Source organism: Hakea prostrata, chromosome 6, assembly GCF_041222555.1.
Source record: "Hakea prostrata isolate BN-2017 chromosome 6, UWA_Hpros_2, whole genome shotgun sequence".
Lineage (NCBI taxonomy): Eukaryota > Viridiplantae > Streptophyta > Magnoliopsida > Proteales > Proteaceae > Hakea > Hakea prostrata.
Window position 1 is genome coordinate 4,294,529 of NC_142605.1, and position 22,177 is coordinate 4,316,705.

General features: G+C 37.5%; 1 protein-coding gene across 1 annotated transcript in view; it reads left to right on the plus strand.

Annotated features, from left to right (window-relative positions):
- Positions 1–22,177, plus strand: part of LOC149012137 (D-xylose-proton symporter-like 2) — a 60,150-nt gene that overhangs the window by 35,426 nt on the left and 2,547 nt on the right. The window contains exons 11-13 of the mRNA XM_089158102.1: positions 3,960–4,040; positions 4,435–4,533; positions 11,891–12,028. Coding sequence (XP_089014228.1) covers positions 3,960–4,040; positions 4,435–4,533; positions 11,891–12,028 — 318 coding nt within the window. The remainder of the gene's footprint in view (positions 1–3,959; positions 4,041–4,434; positions 4,534–11,890; positions 12,029–22,177) is intronic.

The following is a 22,177-nucleotide window of genomic DNA, read 5'->3' on the forward strand; positions in this document are numbered from 1 at the left end:
TTCTTTATTATCTGCATTTCCTTTACCATAATTGCCTTCCATCTCTTATCAGCATAGGCTTCCTGCCAACTTTTAGGAACATAAACAAAAATAGATGATAGAAAGGATATAAAAGCATGGTAAGAGTCGGACAAAGAGTTATAAGAAACACATTTAGCTATGGGATGCTAAGTACAAGATCTAACTCCTTTTCTAACAGTAATAGGAAGATCAAGAAAAGATACCCTAGAGGGAACAATAGAATCTGATTTTGAAGCAAGGGACTGAAGTGGTAACATGTCACCTTTCTCTTCCTACTTTAGCCGATTGTGATTCTTCCTTTGATAGGTTCACACCTCCTTATTTTGGTCAATCCTAATTTGAAAAACCTCAATAGTGTGCCTCACATGAGTGGTCTCCCCCTGACCAGATTCTTCATATGGTTTAGAAAATAGAGGGGGAGAATTAGAGTCCTCAGGTATACTATCTGAAGTCTCCCCTTGGTTAGGAAACTCTTCTTGAACTCCTAAGCGGTGATATGGTGTTGTGTGCGAGTTTGTGTGCGGTAAGAAGGTCTAGAGTTTGGAGAATTAGAGTCTTCGGATATACTGGATTGAAGTCTCCCCTTAGTTAGGAAACTCTTCCTAAATTCCTAAGTGGTGCTGTGTTGGTGTATGGGAGTCTATATGTGTGGTAGGAAGGTCCAAAGTTGGAAAGAACACCTCTTCTTTAGGACTCTCCCCTGAGAGGTGTATAGTAAGCACAAGACTCATTAAAAATTATATCCATTGACACAATGTTTTTTTTTGGAAGGAGGATGATCACATTTGTACCTCTTCTAAGTAGTAGAATACCCTAGAAATACCCCAGGAATATGTAGTATAAGTTGTAGGCAGCTAGCTTACTCTGGTGGGTTGTGATTTTGGCATAACACATACGTCCAAAAACCTTTGGAGGATTAATAAAGGAAGAGTCTCCTTGAAAAATATCATTAGGACATTTAAAACCAAGTATCTTACTTGGTATCCTATCCATAAGGTAGGAGGCAGTGAGTATTACATCACTCCAGTATTAGCGAGGGACATTCATTGCAATCGTAATAGAATGTGTTATCTTTAATAAATGCTGATTCTTTCTTTCGGCAACCCCATTTTGGGCAGCTGTATCAACACAACTAGTCTGGTGTATTATGTTGGACTTAGAGAGATATATATCTAAAATTCTCCATCAATTTAATCCGTGCCGTTGTGAAAGCGAAGGATTTTTTCACTAGCATTGAACTGAGTTTTAATCATATTATGAAAATCACAAAAAAATCAAAAAACCTCATTTTTTTTTTGTTTTAAAAGATAAATCCACTTAGAATGTGAGTGACAATCAATAAAAGTAAAAAAGTATCTACGACCAGTAATAAACACATATCAGCAGGGCCCCCAAACATTAGTATGAATTAACACAAAATGAATAGATTTTCTATTATGAAGAGAAGGTAAATAAGTGGAACGAGTTTGCTTTGCAAAAATGCAGGGCTTCACATAAAAAATCGTCCTTATTATAAGAAGAAACTAAATCAGGAAACACTTTCTTAAGAGTTCTTCAAAGGGGATGACCTAGCCTATGATGCCATTTATGAAGGTCTAACATTACCAAATGGACCTGATGAGAAGATGCTGCTAGGTCAGAAGTAGATCCTACAATCGGTTCTAGCAGATAAAGTCCATTGTCTATTTTACCACGTCCAATCTCCTTCCCCGTCACTAGATCTTGGAAGACACTATAAGATGGAAAAAGTCACTTTACAATTCAAGTTATGTGTAAGACTATTGATAGAGAGCAAATTAGTAGAGAAAGAAGAAACATGTAAAACTTTAGACAAAGAAAGTGATGGAGAGTGCTAAATGGTCCCCTTTCCAGCAATGGAAGAATAAGTGCCATTAGCATTTCGAACATTATCTTTTCCGGAAGTTGGAGAATAATGTAAGAAAAAAAAGGATGAACCTGTCATATGATCTATGGCTCCTGTATCAATAATCCAAAGAGTAGAAACCACAAAAACATGGAAGCTTGTAAATTTTAAAAGTAGCAAGGGCAATCTCCTTCTTTAGAAATAGTGAGTGGGGCCAGAATGCCCAATGAACTCGTTGGGCCATCTCAAGGAATATAGGTTCTCATTTTGGTTGAAACATGCCGTGCAGCCTATTTCAGGTGTCTTTTGAACACAGTGTAATACAATTATCTACTTTACCATACAAAGAACTCCTTGATCAGATATTGGACACAAAAGTTTTGGCAAATTTAACCTTGATCAGATATTGGACACAAAAGTTTTGGCAAATTTACTGCCCAAAGAATGCAAAAATCTAGTTTGGTTGTTATGATCCAGAGTCCCCCAGTGTATGCAGCATGGGTTTTAATAACAAATTTCAAATTTGCCCTAAACTTTGAGTGCAGGTGTAACATTAACTGCTGCAATTAGGGTTTGGACTCTAGAGATTGGAAATAGGTTGCAAGATTTCGGACCCAACTTTAATGTAAACAGTGGTTTAGTAGGTTCAGCAGATTATAAACCGAATCAGATAGGTAAACATGGTTAAACAAGGCATATGCTAAAACAGAATTTCAGTCCAATACCCACTCAACCGGTTAGAATTGGCTGAAAGTTGAATCAGGTTTCCCATATAGCACTCTTGAGATTTGGTTGATTTTTCAGTCCAATCTGATGGATGGGTTACTTATAAAATGTTGCATCTGAACTTCTAGTCCAATCAGATGCTTTGGCTTGATAGTGGTGTTGACATATCTTGGAATTTTTTTTTCCTTCAATTTATTTTGACTCAATATTTCGGTGGGGTTTTGGTGTTTTTTTTGGCTGGTTTTCGGTGTCCAACTTAATTTGAGGCCAATAAACATAACAAAAGTGTTATTTTTGCCTAAAACCTAACCTGAAGTAGTGTTCTTGATCGGCAAATGCGCGGCTGTATGCAGGCGAAACTCGAAGTTTGGAGCATGCATTTTCACAAATATAAATATGGATATTATGCAAGACAACACTAAGTTCTTGATTAAAATACAATGACAAATTCAATAAGTAGAATTCAATATACAAATATGTGTCAGGCTGGATCCATCCCGTTTTGGAGTACACTGAATACTAAATATAAGCAGGCCAAGACATGGTATGTATAAAGTTATCTATATAGTTTGTCATTGGCCTTCTATAGGTAGCATCATCAACATTAAGTAGATGTCCTACCCTAGGGAATGTGTTAATACTGCCATAGACTGTCCCGATCACTGAACTGGAATAACCAGTTGGGCTGGTCTTAATAGTTATCCAAAGACAAAGTCCATAAATGATGCACCTGATCCATCTCCATGCTCATATGCAGATGTGTTCCTGGAATTAGCAGATGAATCACCATATGCTCTAACCCCTTGGAATTTCAAAATTTCGGTGAAATTTCCGAAATTGCACCTACCAAGATTTCTGAAGTTTCGGCGAAATTACTAAAATTTCTGCAAGATTTCGCCAAGATATTGAACTTTTTCATTTCAGTACTTACTGAGAATACTATTTTTATAAAATTATTTATAAATTAAAATTTCCAAAACAAGGATGGACAGTTCCTCACATGTACATTTTTTCTTTACAATGTTCTCTTGTTGGGTATGCATACGTGCTATAATTATGGATGAAGATATGGATGCATTTATCTGAGCTTTGGCTGACAGGGCTGAGAATGGTTTTCATGAATATTTTAATACTTTTATGATAATGAGTCCCTTGTGTAATTGACCATTGTTGATGCTGTTATGCTTATTAATTTAATGTCATGTGAGAAATTTTTGTAGGACAAGCCCTCCCCCCCCCCCTTCCCTGATACGGCCTGCTTTGTGGTTACATGTACTTGCCCCAAGATAATGATTGATGTATGGCGTGTTTTAGAACAAGTACCTGATACTTGTTTTCCCATTTGTAGTTAATTGCGACCGGAGCGGCTGTGTTTGCAGTTGATAGACTTGGCAGAAGACCTTTACTACTCGTAGGCGTCAGTGGTATTGTAAGTCCCTCTGGCGGGTTCGATTTCCCTAAAACATTCTGAATTACTGTAGCATCAAAAACATTATGCATGATGTAAGTCATTTATAAGCCATACCAAAGTTATTCAGATTTAATCCAATGATACAAGGTCCAGTACTGCCCTATGTTAACCAACTGCAGTGGGAAATTTGATTGTCTATAAGAAACTAATATGTTATATTAATACTTATCATTTTTTCTTTAACTGATATCTTCTATCTTCTTCAGTCCCATTGGTTATCCAAATCTACAAATAAAATAAAGGTTGTAAAATCATGGTGCATCTAGTTATATTCAGGCAAATCCTTTAAAGACTGTTGCTTATTTTTATTCGTGGTTTATTTCCTTATTAAATTTTTTACTTTTTGTGACAGGTGGTCTCTTTGTTCCTATTGGCTTCATATTACCTTTTCTTGGATGATGCACCACCTGTGGCTGTAGTTGGACTACTGTTATATGTTGGGTGCTATCAGGTACCTGGCAGTTCTCTATTTACTCCTTTCATCAAGTCTTCCTTCAGATGAGGTAGATCTGTTTTTGAATGTGCCTTAAGTTTCTCTCGTAGCAGGTTTTGTGTTGAACACATGTGACATGTCTTGACAAAGATTCCTTCGGATTGATCATCCTTTCTCATCAGGAAGCATTTTTTTTTTGGTTTTGATGTTCAACTTTGTTTTTTATATATTTCACGCTCCTGATGTCAACCTGGATCTGTAAGAAAACTTAGGCTTAGGTTCTAATATATTGCTCTCCCATACAAACGAAAGAGAAAAAGCACATTGTAGTGTACATAAGAGGCCATTCTAGGTCTTGTTTTAATTAGCCTTTATTAGATTTTGGTTGATTTAGAAGAATTATCTTCTTTGTATTACTTCTGTGTTCTGCATCAATAGTTTTTTTCTAAGAAAAGAAGTTGTTAATGGATGCAAAAACAAAAACCATAAAATTAGAACTAGAGGTGCCTTGTTTGGATGCAAATGAATGTGCCTTAGCCAGTAAAATATGGAAATAAAGTCATATTGGTTGAATCATTACTGCTGTTACAACAAAATCTATAAAGCTTTTCTTTGATTACCCATTTGAGACAAAACCCACCAATACAAAGAACCAATTTGGTTTTGTTTCGGTAAGATCTACGATGGGAGCTACTTACCTTGCTATGAGACTTATGGAAAGGTATTGAGAGTGTATGAAGGATCTTCATTACTTCATATGATCTTTATTAACCTAGAAAAAGCTTATGATAGAGTGCGTTAATTTGGCAAGTATTAAAGAAGATATAATGCAAGTAAATATGTGAACATAGTTAAAGATATCTATGATGGTTCAATGACAAGTGTAAGAACGGTGTGGGGGACAAAATCTGTTTGTTCCACAATTAAATTTTATTGTATATCAAAATTTATATGGATAACCCTTTCAGATTTAATGGCAGGATTTCTATGAGCGTTTAGCCAAGCAATTCGCACGTCCACTACCTTTTTTATATATATATAAAGAAGAATTTCATTAATGAAAACTAAAAGAAATAATTGTTGAATGAACTTATGTAAAAATGGAAAATAAGGTAATAACTATTTCCTTGGAAGGGGGAAGAACATTACAGGAAAGAGGATCAAATAAATAATTATTATTGTTTCATTTTTTTGGTAATTATGAATTATTATACATATGGATGGAAAATTACAATTTTGAACATGCTTAATTAATGACGTTTAAGGTTTAATAGATCGGATAAATAGGGATAATTAAGGGATCTTATCAGTTAGTAGTAATTATTATTGTATTACTATAATTATGTATATCAAATTACAATTTTCAATATCATTTATTAGTAACTTAAAAGTCTAATTGATTGAATTGATAAGGGTATTTAAGGAAGCAAAAATGTAACCATGTCCCTTGAGTTCATGCTTTTATAATGAGATATTGTGATATGTTATGGGTTATATTGATGGGTGACCACCATGTCACATCTTAACCTACTCTTATTCTACCAAAAACAAAATTTACTCTTTTATTCCACTTTCCTTGTAAAACCATGCATACTTAGTCACACAGAAGGAAATAGGCTCTCTAGGTTTATGTAAGACACGCTTTCATCATAAATAGTCATTAAATTGCATCAACTTAAGGTATTAAATAAAACCCTCTTTCCAAATGAAAATAGCATTCCTTTAAAAAACATAAGTGAAACTTTTAGTACTCTTTTGATCTAGACCATGAAAGGACAATGATCATGAATTTGACCCAAAACTGGTTTACCAAAAAAAAAAAATGAATACGAGGTAGATCGAACCTTAGAGAAGACCCAAAAAAAAGCTTGTGTAGGAATCATCATGTAAAGGATTGCAAACTGAAACATACAGCCAATCTTCATCTGGATTCCTTGGGTTGTTAGTAGCATGGATAGGTATTATTTGAGTCCTTCATGAGTCATCAAAGAAGCAAACCATATAAACCAGTAGCCATCCCAAATAAATCTTCATAAACCAGCAAAAGATCCCACGATCTGTAGTATAAACTCATGTACCAGCAACCCAGAACTTGAAGAAGAATCATAAAATAAATTCTGCAGAGTGCAGAACAGAACAGGGTAGAACAAAAAACTGATCTAAGTAACACATTATTTGTAGCAGCAGGTGGTTGTGCACCAAAACTTGAAGAAGAATAGCAGAAAAATTCTGCAACACAGAATCAAATAGGTGTTTGCAGAGAAAACAAATCTGCAGAAGGATGTAAAACTGCAAAAAATAATAGATCAAAGTAATCAATCAAATTATGGGATAAGTAAGAGGTAACTAATAGAATAGATCAGTTTATATTCATCTGATCTAGCTATAAAATAAGTACAGTAGTAGGTGGCTGTACACCAAAGAGAGGAACACTGAAAGAGAACTTTAGAAGAGAATACTTGAGAACTACACTGTTTTGATTAAAAAAACTTTGATATCATGTTAGAAAACAAGCATTAAATAATCAAAACAGCAGCTGAACTTGAACAAAGAAAAGAGAGAAGAAGAAGAAGAGAAGAGAGATGGTGAACCAGCAGAAGAGGCCTGTGATTCTAGCTTAAGAGTCTAGAATCACAGATCCCTTTTATTTATAGCTTCTAATGAATCTAATACAACTCGAGAGACAAGTAATTGTCCTCTAGAAGAAAAAAAAAAAAAAAAGAAACAAAAAATTACAGCTTTATAACTTTCTAGCTCCTAAAATAGAAAGTTCTGAAAATAAAAACTACCACCAAAATAGAAACTATGCTTTCTAGAAACTCCCAAAACTTATGTAGCAAAACTCCTACATTAGAAATAGAAAGTAAAGTAGCATCACTAGCATAATACTGTTCACGTGAACCGTAACGTAAACAGTAAAAACAGCTTTTACAGTAACGTGAACAGTAAAATAGCCTAAACTTTCATATACTTCAACAATCCATACTCATGCCTACTCTATAATATGGTATTTGAAAAAAAAAAGTCAAATTTGGGGATAAAATCACCTGGCTTGAAGAACACCTTTAGATACCCTTGATTGATGTTATTTTGTTGTTGTCGATGAGCTAAGGACTCCTTAGAAGTGTTGTAGGTGAAAATCCAACAAGATTCCAGCCAATCATGTGGGGATGAGATGAATGAATGTCGGATAAGTTTCTTAAGACAATTTATGTAGATCTTAATGACGTGGAAAGAGATCAAACTTGGATCCAGTCTAGGGGTAGTTCAGTCACATCCAGCCAGCCGGTACCCTATCTGGAATACCCGGTGGAGTGATCCACAGTCCTGAAGATCAAGTTTAGGAACGATCATATCTACTTAGCACAATAATATAATCAAAAGTAAGAATAAATCGAATGTTTAACTTTATTAATCAAAATATTAAGATACGGTTCAAGAATACAATCAGAGTGCGGAAAATGATACCAATCAAATGTAGAGTGAGGCGGAAAATCACTCCACAGACAAGCGGAAGGTAGATCAAAAGCAAATGACGATTACAACCGGTTCCCAACATGAAAGGGGAACAAAGCTAAACTATAGTCTCAATGAAACTAATAAAGATAAAAAAAGAGAATAAGACGATGTCCCATCGCTGGCACACAAGTGTTAAAGTCGAACTAATCCTGATAAATATCAGTCTCGTACTGATAGTCTTCACCGACGTAATCACCATAACCAGCATAATATGAGTCATCAACTTGGTCTTCATATTACTGACCATCATAGTCAACAGTAGTAGTATTACCTGCAGAGAAGTCTAACAGAAGATGTTGCAAAAAGGAGTGAGTTCAAAAGAACTCAGCAAGGCAGTTAAATCCATAATAACATAATAACACATGAAAGCAAACCATATAAAATGCAACATGATATGAAACAGACAATGCATATATGCTTCTAACTCTATGTATGCTAGTCTCTATTGGCAGACACGCATTAAGATAGAACACCATATTCCTCTGGGTAGTCTCAGTCACACTTCCCTCACGGCTCTGATGCATGTCTGTTGGGTTCTTTGCGGCAATTGGGTTAAGGCATCCATCCGGACATTCCATGGTTGGGGTTTAAGTTAACACTCTCTCACTCCGCCATTGGTATGAGTATTGGCGCGTGTCAGGGTTAAGCCTAGCCAAAAATGTAAGTCTTCTACTTAGTTATATCAACATAGATCCGGATACCTCCATTCTTCCCATCACGGGAACCTTTTCGGTATCCTTCTCCCTAGAGTCTGTGTATCTTTATGATAGTCATCAAGTCGGACTACGGACTCATCAACCCTATTGGTCAGTTACATCAAGCTAACAGGTACTTCTGTTCTCTCTCATGGGTCATTTCACCGGTCTTGAGTTCTAGGGCCCACGTTCCACTTCTGCATTTGTACCAATGAATGGCCTCTCACGGATATTACGCACCGGTATTGATTGTCCACAATGTGATTCATGTCCTCCTCACGGATATTACGCACCGTTATTAAGTATCCACAAATCAGCATTGCAATCACGGGTTGCTCGGACTCAATTCCCTTTCCGATCGGATTTGATATAATAGGGACATCCTAGCCAAACACTTATAGACATGCCCTAGGTATGTCAACTAGTAATCAAGGAAAGCACCAAGGGGCACAATAGGAAAATGTCTCATACCACCTCCACTAGTGTCCAATGATGGAAAAGCCAAAAGGGCATTCCCCATTCCCCAATCACAACCTAGGCAATCACATTCTAAATCAATCATTCACAAGCACAACTGATAATACAAAATATAATCATTCATAATTGGTATTGGCCCTGTTGGTTGATTGGTTGCCAAAGAGGAAGTTCTAAGGTCCTTCCTACGTTCTCTAAAGACTTAGAAACCTAGTGGGATTGTTTACCACGAAATTCCAATAAATAAAGCTTTAAAAACCCTAAAAACTGAATTTTACCAAATTGCCCCTGCCTAGGCAGCTTGCTCAAAAATAGGGATTTAATGGGCCTAACTTCAATATTTTTGGATGGGCTTATTTCAACACATCATACTACTTACCTAGCATGGAGGGATGTCTTTAAATCAGGCCCAACTAGGCTTTAGGCCCATCAACCAAGTTCTTCTTCATCAATGAGTAGTCCAACTCCAAATCAACTAAGGTTTCCATAAGGAAGCACCATCATCAATATCCATGGGTTTTGGGTCAAAACACCATGTCTTCTACTGAGATGGCCCACAAAGACTTCTTCCTTCATTTTGGGACTTCGGATCTACACTAAGGGAGAGGTCTGACTTGACTTCCTAGGACTTTCCAAGGATATCAACATGGTACTTAAGGTCCAACTCTAGGTCAAACATTAAACAAGCCCTTCTTCACCCAAAACAGATAGGGTGTCTTGGTTAGGTTTGGGCTGGATTTCACATTCTCCCCCCCTTAAAATAATTTCGTCCTCGAAATTGAGAGGGTACTAGGCTTCCAAAGAGATGGAGATACTTTGCTTTTATCTTGACTTCTTCTCCCAAAATTTACGGGAACAAATAACAATAAGTCTTTTGTAAGAAAAACAAAGGAGTAAATCTAACATGCTTTGAAATCAGAAAAAATTAGAAGGGTTAACAAATCATGAAGATCATACTTGATTTCTCTTCGAAATCATCATGTGGAGAATTCACAAGGTTATAGAGTGTATGGAGATCCACTCTAGAACAGCAGGGATAGAAGGATCAATCATGGGAATGACTTAAGATCACCCTCCTATCAAAGGGAATAGATCAGCTTCGGGGGTAAACTTCTACTAAATGAAACTAGGCAACTCATACGATAGAGAATAAATCAAACAATGCATATGGTATGTATGCATTTGGCATGGCATAGCAGCAAGGTTGAGGTTAGGTGGGATTTCACAAGTTGTCTAGGCCTTGCTCATCAAGTTTCATTAGGTTTGTTGGTGGAATATGAAGTTATGAAAAATCTTATTTTTGGAGGGAAATAAAATTCCAATTTCAAGTAAGGGACAGATCTATGTTTTGGCTGGGTAGTTTGAGCTGGAATGGGAGTTGCAGGTAGTTTCTGTAAGGTAGTAGGATGGCTGCGATATGGAGCGAAAAGGATGGCTAGTGATGGAGTTCTGAAATTTCTTAATGTAGGGTGGAGAAGGGGTCAAACCAGGGATAGGGGGTTCCATACAGAAAATAGATGAGGGAATGTGAAGGGGGAATGGGGTAGGCTGCTAGATACCTATTTTAGAGCCTTCCAGGTGCTTGATTCAGATGGAAGTGGTGATATTGAAGGCTGTCCTTTCAGTGACAGTGAGAGTCTGCGTTTGACCTCACCTTAGAACCTTAGGAGCTTTATTAAATCTAGATCTTCACAACCAAATTGAGCGAAACCAAAGCTGCAGCAGGCCAGCAGCAAAACACAAGGAGATACTCAAATAGAGAAGCTTTATTAATATAATCAATAGGTGCCTTCCCCTTTTAGTGGAGGGACTTATGCATACATGATAGCTAGGGTCCTAATCTGATTTAGACTCCCGGCTGTGCTCTAAATGAAAAATAAGTATGTTACTCTAGGAATTAGAACATAGAAATCCTGTTACGTCTTTTTAGTCAGACCTATACGTTAACTTGGGAGTCGGGATCCTCTACCCATTGGGGTCAAGGATTGGTGCTCCCCTCATACTCCACCACACATTTAGGAGGGGAGGCTCACCTTTGAGCATTGATAAAGTGGACCATGAACATTTAGAGGTTGGCTCCCTACTAATTGTTTGTTGATTTGAGGCGAGGACAATCCTCTACTTGTCGGGGTGGAGGATCCAAACTCTCAATTAGGACCCTTAAGTCATGGGCCACCTTATGACTATAAATTGAATTAAAAGACTACTAATATGCCCTCAAAAGTGGATAGAATTACAACTCTGCCACTGACCATCAAACTAAGCTAGGAACTGTAAAAAAGAACTACCATGCTGCTAGGAAGAAAACCTTAGAGGCTTCTCTTGGCCTTCCACTTGGTCTTTGAGGGCTTGGATCCTGCATCACCCTATCTATCTTGGGAAATGTGGCGGGCTTTGATATGCAGTGCAGCTTTTGCACATGGTGCTAGGAGTTGGGGTTCAATCTAAACCCGGTCTTTTAATTATGTGGGTTGGAAAATTAAACCTGAGATCTTGATTCTACTGTTTCGGTTGGAGGGTTCAGTAAGATGCTTAAGATCACTTGTTCTTTCAGATTCTTGTCAATTGTTTGTATTGTGCCCTTCCATGTATGTGTATGTTGTGCATGAGTGCTTTGTGTCAAATGATATTTTCTCTGACCTTCCAATGCAACTATTTTCCTTTTTCCATGGTTATTGCTTTTGCAGCTATCATTTGGACCAATTGGTTGGCTGATGATCTCTGAGATTTTCCCACTGCGTGTTAGAGGGAGAGGCTTAAGTGTTGCAGTGCTTGTCAACTTTGCATCCAATGCTCTGGTGACATTTGCTTTCTCCCCATTGAAGGTATTTGTCTCCATCGAGTTTGACATCCTACTTTGTCCAACTGATACTTTACTTGCATTTTACTGAGTTGAACACCATTTCTTAAGAGTTATGCAGCAAGAATATTCTGTGATAATATCACTTTGTTGTATGAGAACTATGAAAGTGATTTCAGCTTTCCGCTTCCTCTTTTTCTCTCTAATAATTTTTCCTTAAAATTTGCTTGTAAGGATTCCTATAGAAATAACTTAATCATACTACCCGTATCAATTTTTGTCTACTGTCACTGACAATTTTTATGACATTTCCTGGACACTACCTGAATTAATGCTGTTGTTTTTGAAGAAAGAATCATCATATTTATATTTTTGTATTACTTTAAATGGCAAGTGGCTTGTCAGACCAATATGTGATACCACAGTTTTGTTATTCTGTAATTATTATAAAGTCTTCTGATTATAAAGTCTTCTGAGGGTGAGCCTTGATGCAAGTGTAAGGTTGCTTCATTATGACCTAACGGTAACAGGTTTAAGTCTTGAAACAGCATCTCTGAAAGGCCGGGTTAAGACCATGCATAATGACCCTCCCGAACCCTGCAGTGGTGTCAATCCGTTAATTGAAGCATTGTTTCATATTTCACATACAACAGGTGCTTTACTATTTAAGTAGTCTAAGTCAATAAGCTTTTTTTGCCTAGGACACAAAGCTAAAGTCCATGGTGTAATGAACTTGGACCATGAAGCCTATATCTGCTCCTGTACCAATGCAGTAGGTCTCATGCTGTCCAGATGGTAAAGACCAACCTGTTCAGTCAACCACTAATCCTTCTCCTTGTCTGAGTGTCCTATATAACACAGTAGGAAGGATAAATGGTACCAGAACATCCAAATGCTTTACTAAGTTTACCAACAGACAAGAACTAATGGTAAATGAGGAACATGAAGAATAGATGAAAGTGTCATGGAAGTAGTTGGAGAAATAGTACCAAGTCGTGTCACCTGTGTGGTGGAGCCATCAGTAAGAACTACTCAAGATTGTGGAAGTTCAGTAATCAAAGAGAATCTATATCAGAGAGTAGATTGGTTGAAGCAAGAACAGAGAAGGCAAGTGATAGCAGAACTGAAGAAGAGATCTAACAACATCCAAAGAGGCCTTACTCTATCATTTAAGCCTCCACTAGCCAAGATACTTTATTTATGGACTGGATTGTGATTACAAATCAAAATAGGAATCTAACACCAGAAGAAGAATTCTATACAAATAAGGAAACAACAATTATCAAGTTAGCACTTTCTCTTTTCTTCCCCCCCCCCCCCCCCCCCCCCCCTTTAATTCTCCAACAATCCCCCTCAAGTTGGAAGCATATAGATCAAACATGCACAACTTGTTACAAATTTCCAACAAGCTTTCAATATCTCTTTAGATCATCAGGGATATCTCCACCTTCTAGCATAAGCTTCAAATTCAGATCCATAAGATTATCTAAAGGTTTATAACCAAACATCCCAGCCTCTGACAACAAATCAATTACATACTTCCAATATGAAAAGAAAACCCTTTCTTAGATTCAGCAACTTCTATACCCAAGAGTATTTCAGCCTTCCCAAGTCCTTAGTTTGGAAATGCTGTTACAAATATATCCTCAGTTTATCAATCCCTGTAGAGTCATCTCCAGTTCTAATAATGTTGTCAACATAGCAATGAGGATGAGACTTCCAGTACTAGAGTGGTGAAAAAAAAATACTGAATGGTCACTATGACAAGAATTAAGCCCAAAATCCAGCATAACAGAAGCGAACCAACCAAACCAAGCCCGAGGAGATTTCTTCAAATCATATAGAGACTTAAGACAACAAACCATATCACTTGCAACAAACCCAAGAGGATGCTCCATATAAACTTCCTCATGGAGATTACTGTTAGAAAACAAGCTTTAAATAATCAAAATAGCAGTTGAACTTGAACAGAGAAAAGAGAGATGAAGAACCAGCAGAAAAGGTCTGTGGTTCTTAGCTAAAGAGTCTAGAATCACAGATCCCTTTTATTTATAGCTTCTAATGAATCTAATACAACTTGAAAGACAAGTAATTGTTCTCTAGAAAAAGGAAACAATAAATTACAGCTTTAGTAACTTCCTAACTCCTAAAATAGAAAGTTCTGAAAATAGAAACTACCACCAAAATAGAAACTATGCTTTCTAAAAACTCCCAAAACTTATGTAGCAAGACTCCCACATTAGAAATAGAAAATAGAATAAAAACAATAGCATAATACTGTTCACGTGAACAATAACATGAACAGTAAAAATCCCAAATTTACGTATACTTCAACACTCCCCCTCAAGCTGGAGCATACAAATCTCCCATGCCCAGCTTGCAACAGATAAACTAAAAACTTGGTCTGAACAGAGCTTTGGTGAACAGATTAGCTAGTTGGTCAGTAGAGCTCACAAAAGGAGTTGCTATAGGCTTCTTTTTGACTACATCACGCACAAAGTGACAATCTACCTCTATATGCTTCGTTCTCTCATGGAACACTGGATTACTAGCAATGTAAGTGGCTGCTTGATTATCACAAAACATTTTCATAGGACAAGAGACTGGAAATCCTATTTCCTCTTAACAATGAACGAAGCCACATCAATTCAGCACCGGTGTGGGCCATAGCCTTATACTCAACTTCAACACTAGATCGAGCAATGGTGGACTGTTTCTTACTCTTCCAAGTCACAAGATTTCCCCAAGAAAAGTACAATAACCTGTGGTTGACCGGCGATCAATAACGGATCCAGCCCAATCTGCATCAGAAAAGGCAACCAAGTCCATACTCCGATTTGGTCGATAGATGAGCCATTTTCTGGGCGCACTCTTGAGGTATCAAAGCACTCTCATCGCTGTGTCCCAATGGGCCTTCCTAGGAGACTGCATAAACTGACTCAACACACCAACAGAATAAGAAATATCAGGACGAGTAACAATAAGATAAATAAGTTTCCCAATAAGACTCCTGTAATGATGGACATCATCTAACAAGTCACCATCATCACGTCCTAACTTCAATTGAGGATCCATGGGAATGTCGCTAGGTTTAGAAGCAAGCATGCCAGTCTCAGTCAAAAGATCTAACACATACTTTCTTTGTGACAAACTTACTCCTTGTTTACTGTGGATCACTTCAATCCCCAAGAAATATTATAGATCACCTAAATCTTTGGTTTGGAAAGATTTTTGTAAGTGTGCCTTAACTGTATGGATTGCATCAACATTTTTGCCTGAAAGGACAATATCATCAACATAAACTGCCATAATGACAACACAATCACCCTCCCGTAACAAACATAGAGTGATCAAAATAACACTGTACAAAACCAAAAGACTCCACATTCTTGCTAAATTTCTCAAACCAAGCCCGTGGAGACTGTTTGAGTCCATAAATCGCTTTATGAAGCCTACAAACACAAACATTGTCCTCCCCCTTAGCAACATACCTTGGAGGTTACTTCATGTAAACTTCTTCATGAAGATCACCACATAAGAATGCATTTTTTATGTCAAGCTGAAAAAGAGGCCAATCATAATTCACAGCCAAAGATATCAAGACACGGACAGAATTAAGTCTTGCCACAGGAGAAAAAGTCTCAAAATAATCTACACCATATGTTTGTGTATAGCCCTTAGCCACCAAGCGGGCCTTGAGCCTTTCAACCGTACCATCAGAATGGTACTTAATAGTATACACCCACCGACAGTGGACCACATCTTTCCCAGGAGGTAAGTTGATTAAAGACCATGTATGACGAGAATGTAAAGCATCCATTTCCACATCCATAGCGGCTTTCCAGCCAGGAATTAAGAGCTTCGGTATAATGGGTTGGAATATGAATGGTAGACATAAAGAAAGCAAGGCAATGAAAGCTAGGAGGGAGATGAGAGGTAGAAACAAAATTGGAAACAGGATAAACAATGTTAAAGTGTAAAGTGCAAGTACGAGTACCTTTCTTTAAAGCAATTGGTAAGTCATCTGAAGGAGGAGTGGGATCTCCACTAGAAGAATCCGTTGGTGGAGAGGATGAAGAAGGAACATCCGTAAGGCCAGCTTTAGGCTCCACTAAAAGAGAGCCGCTAATATTATTAGGAGGAACTCTTCTATCCACAATATGTTCTGCCAACTTATGTCTTCGCTAATAAACCTGTAAAGGAACATTGTTAGTGGAAGGAACTAAAGAGGGACTAGGAGGAGTATCATCCAAAACACAGTTTTCAACAGACACAGATTGACTAGGATAATAAGGAGTGTCTTCAAAAAAGGTCACATCTGCACTTGTAAATTGTTTGCGAAGAACCGAATCATAATAGCGAAAACCTTTTTGAGTACATGAGTACCCAAGAAAAATACACTTAATAGAACAGGGGAAAATTTATCCAAAGGATGTGGTATGTGAACAAAACACACAACTAAAAATTTTGGGTGGAATTGAAAACGGTTCTCTATTGGGAAAAATAATTGAAAAATGAGATTTTTCAGAAAGCATAGGCATGTGGTTAATTAACTGACCAGAGGTCAAAACTGTATCACACCAGTAACTCTTGGGAACATTCATCTGAATCAAAATAGCGCGTGCAACCTCCAAGAGGTGACGATTTATGCGTTCAGCCACTCCATTTTGTTGGGGAGTGAATGAACAACTAGTTTGATGAATCATTCCAAGAGAATCACACAGGTTAGATATATCATGTTGCACATATTCTAAAGCATTATCAGACCGAAAAATTTTAATAGGAAGAGAAAATTGAGTTTGAATTTCATGAATAAAACTTTTAAATGTAGTTAAGAACTCTGTCCGATCCTTTAAAAGACACAACCATGTTAAACGGGAGAAATCGTCCACAAAAGTAACAAAATATTGAAAACCATGCCTATTACTAATTCTACAGGGGCCCCAAATATCGGAATGAACAAGAGAAAATAGGGACTCACTACAAGAGATAGAGCGTGGAGGATAGGTGGCACGATGATGCTTCCCTAACTCACACACTTCACAATTTAATCTAGACACTGATTTAAAAGAATGAAATAGAATTTTTAATCTAGGTAAAGACAGATGGCCTAAACGACAATGCCACTGGAGAGCATCTACACAATCATCAGAAAGAGCCGCAATAGGGGTAGCATAGTCCAGATAGTAGAGTCCATTCCTTTCACACCCTCCACCAATCGTCTTCCTCGTGTGAAGGTCCTAGAAAACACAATAAGTGGGAGTAAAAGTCGCAGAGTAGTTTAGTGCTTTAGTTAATTGACATAGTTAAAAGGAAAGTTAGCAACATGAAGTACGGATGATTAAGTAAGAGAAGGTGTAGGAGAAACACTTCCAAAGCCTAGAATAGGTGTGGAAGTCCCATTAGCTATGACAACTGAATTTTTAGTGGTAGATTTAGAAAAAGAGCTAAAAAGTGATGACTTACCAATCATGTGGGAAGAGGCCCCTGAATTGATGATCCAAGGGGTGGGAGTAGAAGTGAGAAGTGCTGTGTTACCTGCATGAGAAAGTGTGGCAGCAGAAATACTAGTGGATGTGGAAGCGCCAATTTGAATATTTTGCAATCGGCGAAGGATTTGGCTTACACCATCTCTTAAAGTCTTAGACAAATCCCCTGAAGAAGATCCAGAACCACTATCATTGTTTGCTACAATATCAGTACCACCATCAGAACTAACATGATTGGCAAGGTGCTTGGCCCACTCTGGTTTTCCATGTTTGGCCCAACAAGCTTCCACTAAGTACCATGTTTATAGCAATGAGTACAAAGTCGAGATGTCTTATCAAACAGTTGAACACCACGACCTCCAGAAGACCTGCTAACTCCCCTTGAACCACGACCACGTCCCCTTCCACGAGAGGTAGTGAAGGCTGAATTTTCTCCTTTAGAACTTTTTTCTAGAGAACTCCCTTCAAGCAAGGCAATACATTGAAGTCTAGAATATGCTTCATTAAGATTAGGGACATGCTCACCAGGCAGAAGATGTCCTTTAACAGATTTCAGTTCAGGGTTCAATCCTGCAAGAAACTTAAACACAAAAAATTTATTCCGTTGGGCCTTAAGCTTCTTTATATCAGTGGTGAGAGGTTGAAAGACATTCAACTCCTCCAAAAATGCCTTTAAAGGAGTTGTAATAATCCTGCAGAGACTTGTCAGCTTGCTGAAATTGAAATAACTTTTCATAAATACTAAAAATCCAAGTCATATTTTTAGCTTGGGAATAAGTCTCTTGCAAATCATCCAATATTTCCTTTGCAGTCTTATGGAACATAACATTCGCTGCAATATCAGGTTCCATACTATTCCACATCCAAATTTTGATGATTGCATCATCTTGGATCCAACTAAAATAGGATTTGTCAGTCTCAGTAGGAGGTTCATCCTCAATGAACTTAAGCTTACCTTTTGCAAGTATGTACACCCAAACCGCTTGTGACCACAACAAGTAATTAGAACTACCTTTAAGCTTGATAGATGTAATTTGAACGTGTACATAATCTCCTTGAGATCCTTTTGATTCAGCCATACTCATGATTGAGTCACTTGTAAGTGAAGACATTAAACTGAGGTAGATATCACTTAAATCAGTTTTCCAAAGCTTGAAGTAGAATGAGCACAAAAAAAAAATTCTGCAACCTTAGGACTGAATATGAGAAAAAAAAGGTTTGCAGCAAAAAAAGAGGTAACAAAGGTATCCAAGTTTTGAACGTGTAAGAGTAAGGTAATAGGTAGAGAAGATCAGTTCACATGAATATCTGATCTAACAGTCCATAATATACAGCATTAGGTGGCTGCACACCAAGGAAAACAGAAAGAAAAAAAAAACTTCAGAAGAGAATATTGAGAACAACACTATTTTGATTCAAAAAAGCTATGATGCCATGTTAGAAAACAAGCTTTAAATAATCAAAATAGCATTTGAACTTGAACAGAGAAAAGAAAGAAGAAGAAGAAGAGAAGAGAGATGAAGAACCAGTAGAAAAGGCATGTGATTCTTAGCTAAAGAGTTTAGAATCACAAAGCCCTTTTATTTATAGCTTCTAATGAATCTAATATAACTTGAGAGACAAGTAATTGTCCTCTAGAAAAAGGAAACAATAAATTACAACTTTGGTAACTTCCTAACTCCTAAAATAGAAAGTTCTGAAAATTGAAACTACCACCAAAATAGAAACTATGCTTTCTAAAAACTCCCAAAACTTATGTAGCAAGACTCCCACATTAGAAATAGAAAATAGAATAAAAACAATAGCATAATACTGTTCACGTGAACAATAACATGAACAGTAAAAGCTGTTTTTTACTGTTCACATGAACAGTAAAAATCCCAAATTTACGTATACTTCAACAATTACCATTGAGGAAAGCATTCTTTAATCAATTTAATATTGGGGCCAATGAAACAAAGTGGCCAAATTAGTTAAACATGTCATTTTAGCAACGTGGGGAAAATTTTCCAAATAGTCCACTCCATATACCTGTGTATGTCCTCTTACCACAAATCTAGCCTTCAAAAAAGCAAAACTACCATCAGGATTTAATTTTGACACCAAACATCCATTGACACCCAATTGCCTTCTTCCCAATAGGCAAAGGCACCAGATTCCAAATATGATTGTCATGTAAAGCAAACAATTCTTACACTATGTCAACTCTATATTTTGTACTTGAGAAAGCTTTTTCAGTATTCTTAGGAAGAGGATAACTCTTACTGATAGACAAACAAGCACGGAATGTCGATGACAAGTTAGCATAAGAAATGAAGTTAAAAGCAGAGTTCTTAACACAACTCTGGGTGCCTTTAGCAAAGAGTAATTGGAACATCAAGGTCAGATGGAGGAGGGGAAGGACTTACCACCGGATTTGGAGAGGTAGAAGGTGTGTTGGTGGAGGAAGTGTGAGAGTAAGAGGGCCAATATCTGGTTGGTGACGTCTCCGATACATTGTTGAGGCATCCATCTAAGTAGCTAGAATTCACGGAAGAATAATACCCTGCAAAATGGTAGTCTGAATTATGATGATGACGGCATCATCATGGAAACAGAAGCGTTAGTGGAATAAGTTGTTGACTCAAAGGAGGACAGATTAGCAGAGACAACATGTTTCTTTAAGGCAAACCTATAACACCAATAACTTTTTTGAGTTCGAAAGTAGCCGACAAAAACTCCTATTTAGATAGTCTTGGATGAAGGTCACAAACAAAGCAAACACTCACACACGAGGAGGTAAGACAAACCGGGGAGTAGATGGAAATAAAAACAGAGTGAGGGATTCCCCTCATGAAACAGCAGAAGAAACAAAACAGAGTAAGGGATTCCTCCTTGTAGAATAGAAGATGACATACAATTAATAAGGTAACAGGAAAACAATACTGCATCAGCCTAGAAAATTTTAAACACTCTCATTTCATACAACAATGAACGAGCTACTTCCGTAGGGTGGCAATTCTTCCTCCCTGCAACACCATTTCAATAGAAATAATCTTAACCATAATGTGAAATTGAGTATGAAGTTCCTAATAAACTTACAAAATATATCAAGTACTCAAAACGGTTTTTTATTAAAGAAATCCAGGTATGTCTGGAACAAAAATCCATAAAAGTAACAAAATACCAGAAACCCAATGTAGAATTAGTAAGGCTAGGACCCCAAACATCAGAATAAACCAAAATAGAAGGGTGGGAAGACTGATTGATCACCCAGTGTTAACAACTCAGATGGTGAAGCTTCCCAAACCGACACAACTTGCATGATAACACAAAAATATGCTAAAAACAACCATCTAATAATTTTAAACTCCAAAAAGAAGGATCTCCCAGGCGACAGTGAATCTGGTGTGGTACTGAATGCTCAAATCGGCCATAGAAGCCAAAGTGTCAAATGGATACAAACCACCAGGCTCATGACCCTTACCAATTGTCTTCGCCATAAGATATTGAAAAAAGACAAAAGCCAAGGAAAAATGTGACAGTACAATTGTATTCAGTGGTAAGTTTATGAACAAAAATAAATTAAATGGGAAATCTGCCAAGTAAGAAATAAGGATAAGGTTAGGAATGGGGTAATAGAAACAGTTCCAGTATCTTTAATTTCTTGCATAGGAATCATTCTCAAGGGTGACAATGGAAGTAGACAAATAAAAAGAGGAACGGTGCCAGTCATGTGATCAGCGGCACCTTAATCAATTATCCAAGGCCGAGAGGTGGATGAGAGGCAAGCTATTGCATTACTCATGTACAAACGTAGTAGTAGAAAGCTGGGATTGGGCTGCCTGAAACTGGGTCAAACGAGTGTACTGCTTTGCAGTCATTTCACAGTTTTATCTTCAGGATGAGGATGTGATCTCCATAGCAGTAACAGTATTGACAACCTGTGGAGGTCTCCATAGCGATTAGTAGTAGCAAATATTTTGAGAATTGGATCCATGATTGCTAGTAAAAGAGGCAAGACCAGTTGTGTCACTGGATGTAGTATCATGGGAATTCTCTCTAAAACCTCAGAGAACACTTGAAAAGGTGTTAGATAATGTGGGTGCTTTGTCTCCACCAACAATTTGGGATTTCACCGAGTCAAACTCATTCCCCAGTCTTAATAAACAAATGACTGCTAGTTGCTCCCATTGGTTTTTTTATTTCAGTAACATTTGACCGATGAGTTGTACTTCAGTAACATTCAAGCTGATGAGAAGTCTAGAATTAAGCTCTTCATTCATCCATTCAAAAGCAAAAGATTGGGTCAAAGGACGGTCCTTCTGATCAACTCTATAAACTCCTTGGACAGATGATAAATATGGGAGAGGTTGTTTTGACCAGAATAAACGACATTCAGATACTCCTATAGCTCCTTAACTGTATCAGTAGGGGTAACCAGACCCATAATATGTTTTTTCATAGAATTCAGAATGTGTCCTAAGATACGGGCATCCAACTTTTCCCAATTAGGGTCTTTTGCGTCAGGTCTCTTGGTCAAATGATCTTGTTGGCTTCTCCCAGTAATAACTACCCCCTTACGAATTCCCTCCGCTGGTGGAACTTAGAGGCCTCTGCAAGTTTATGTTCAGTAAGACGGTGAGAGGAAGAGGACAAAACCTCAGTCATGTCATGGTTGTTTTAGTTGCAGTCTTAGCTTCAGC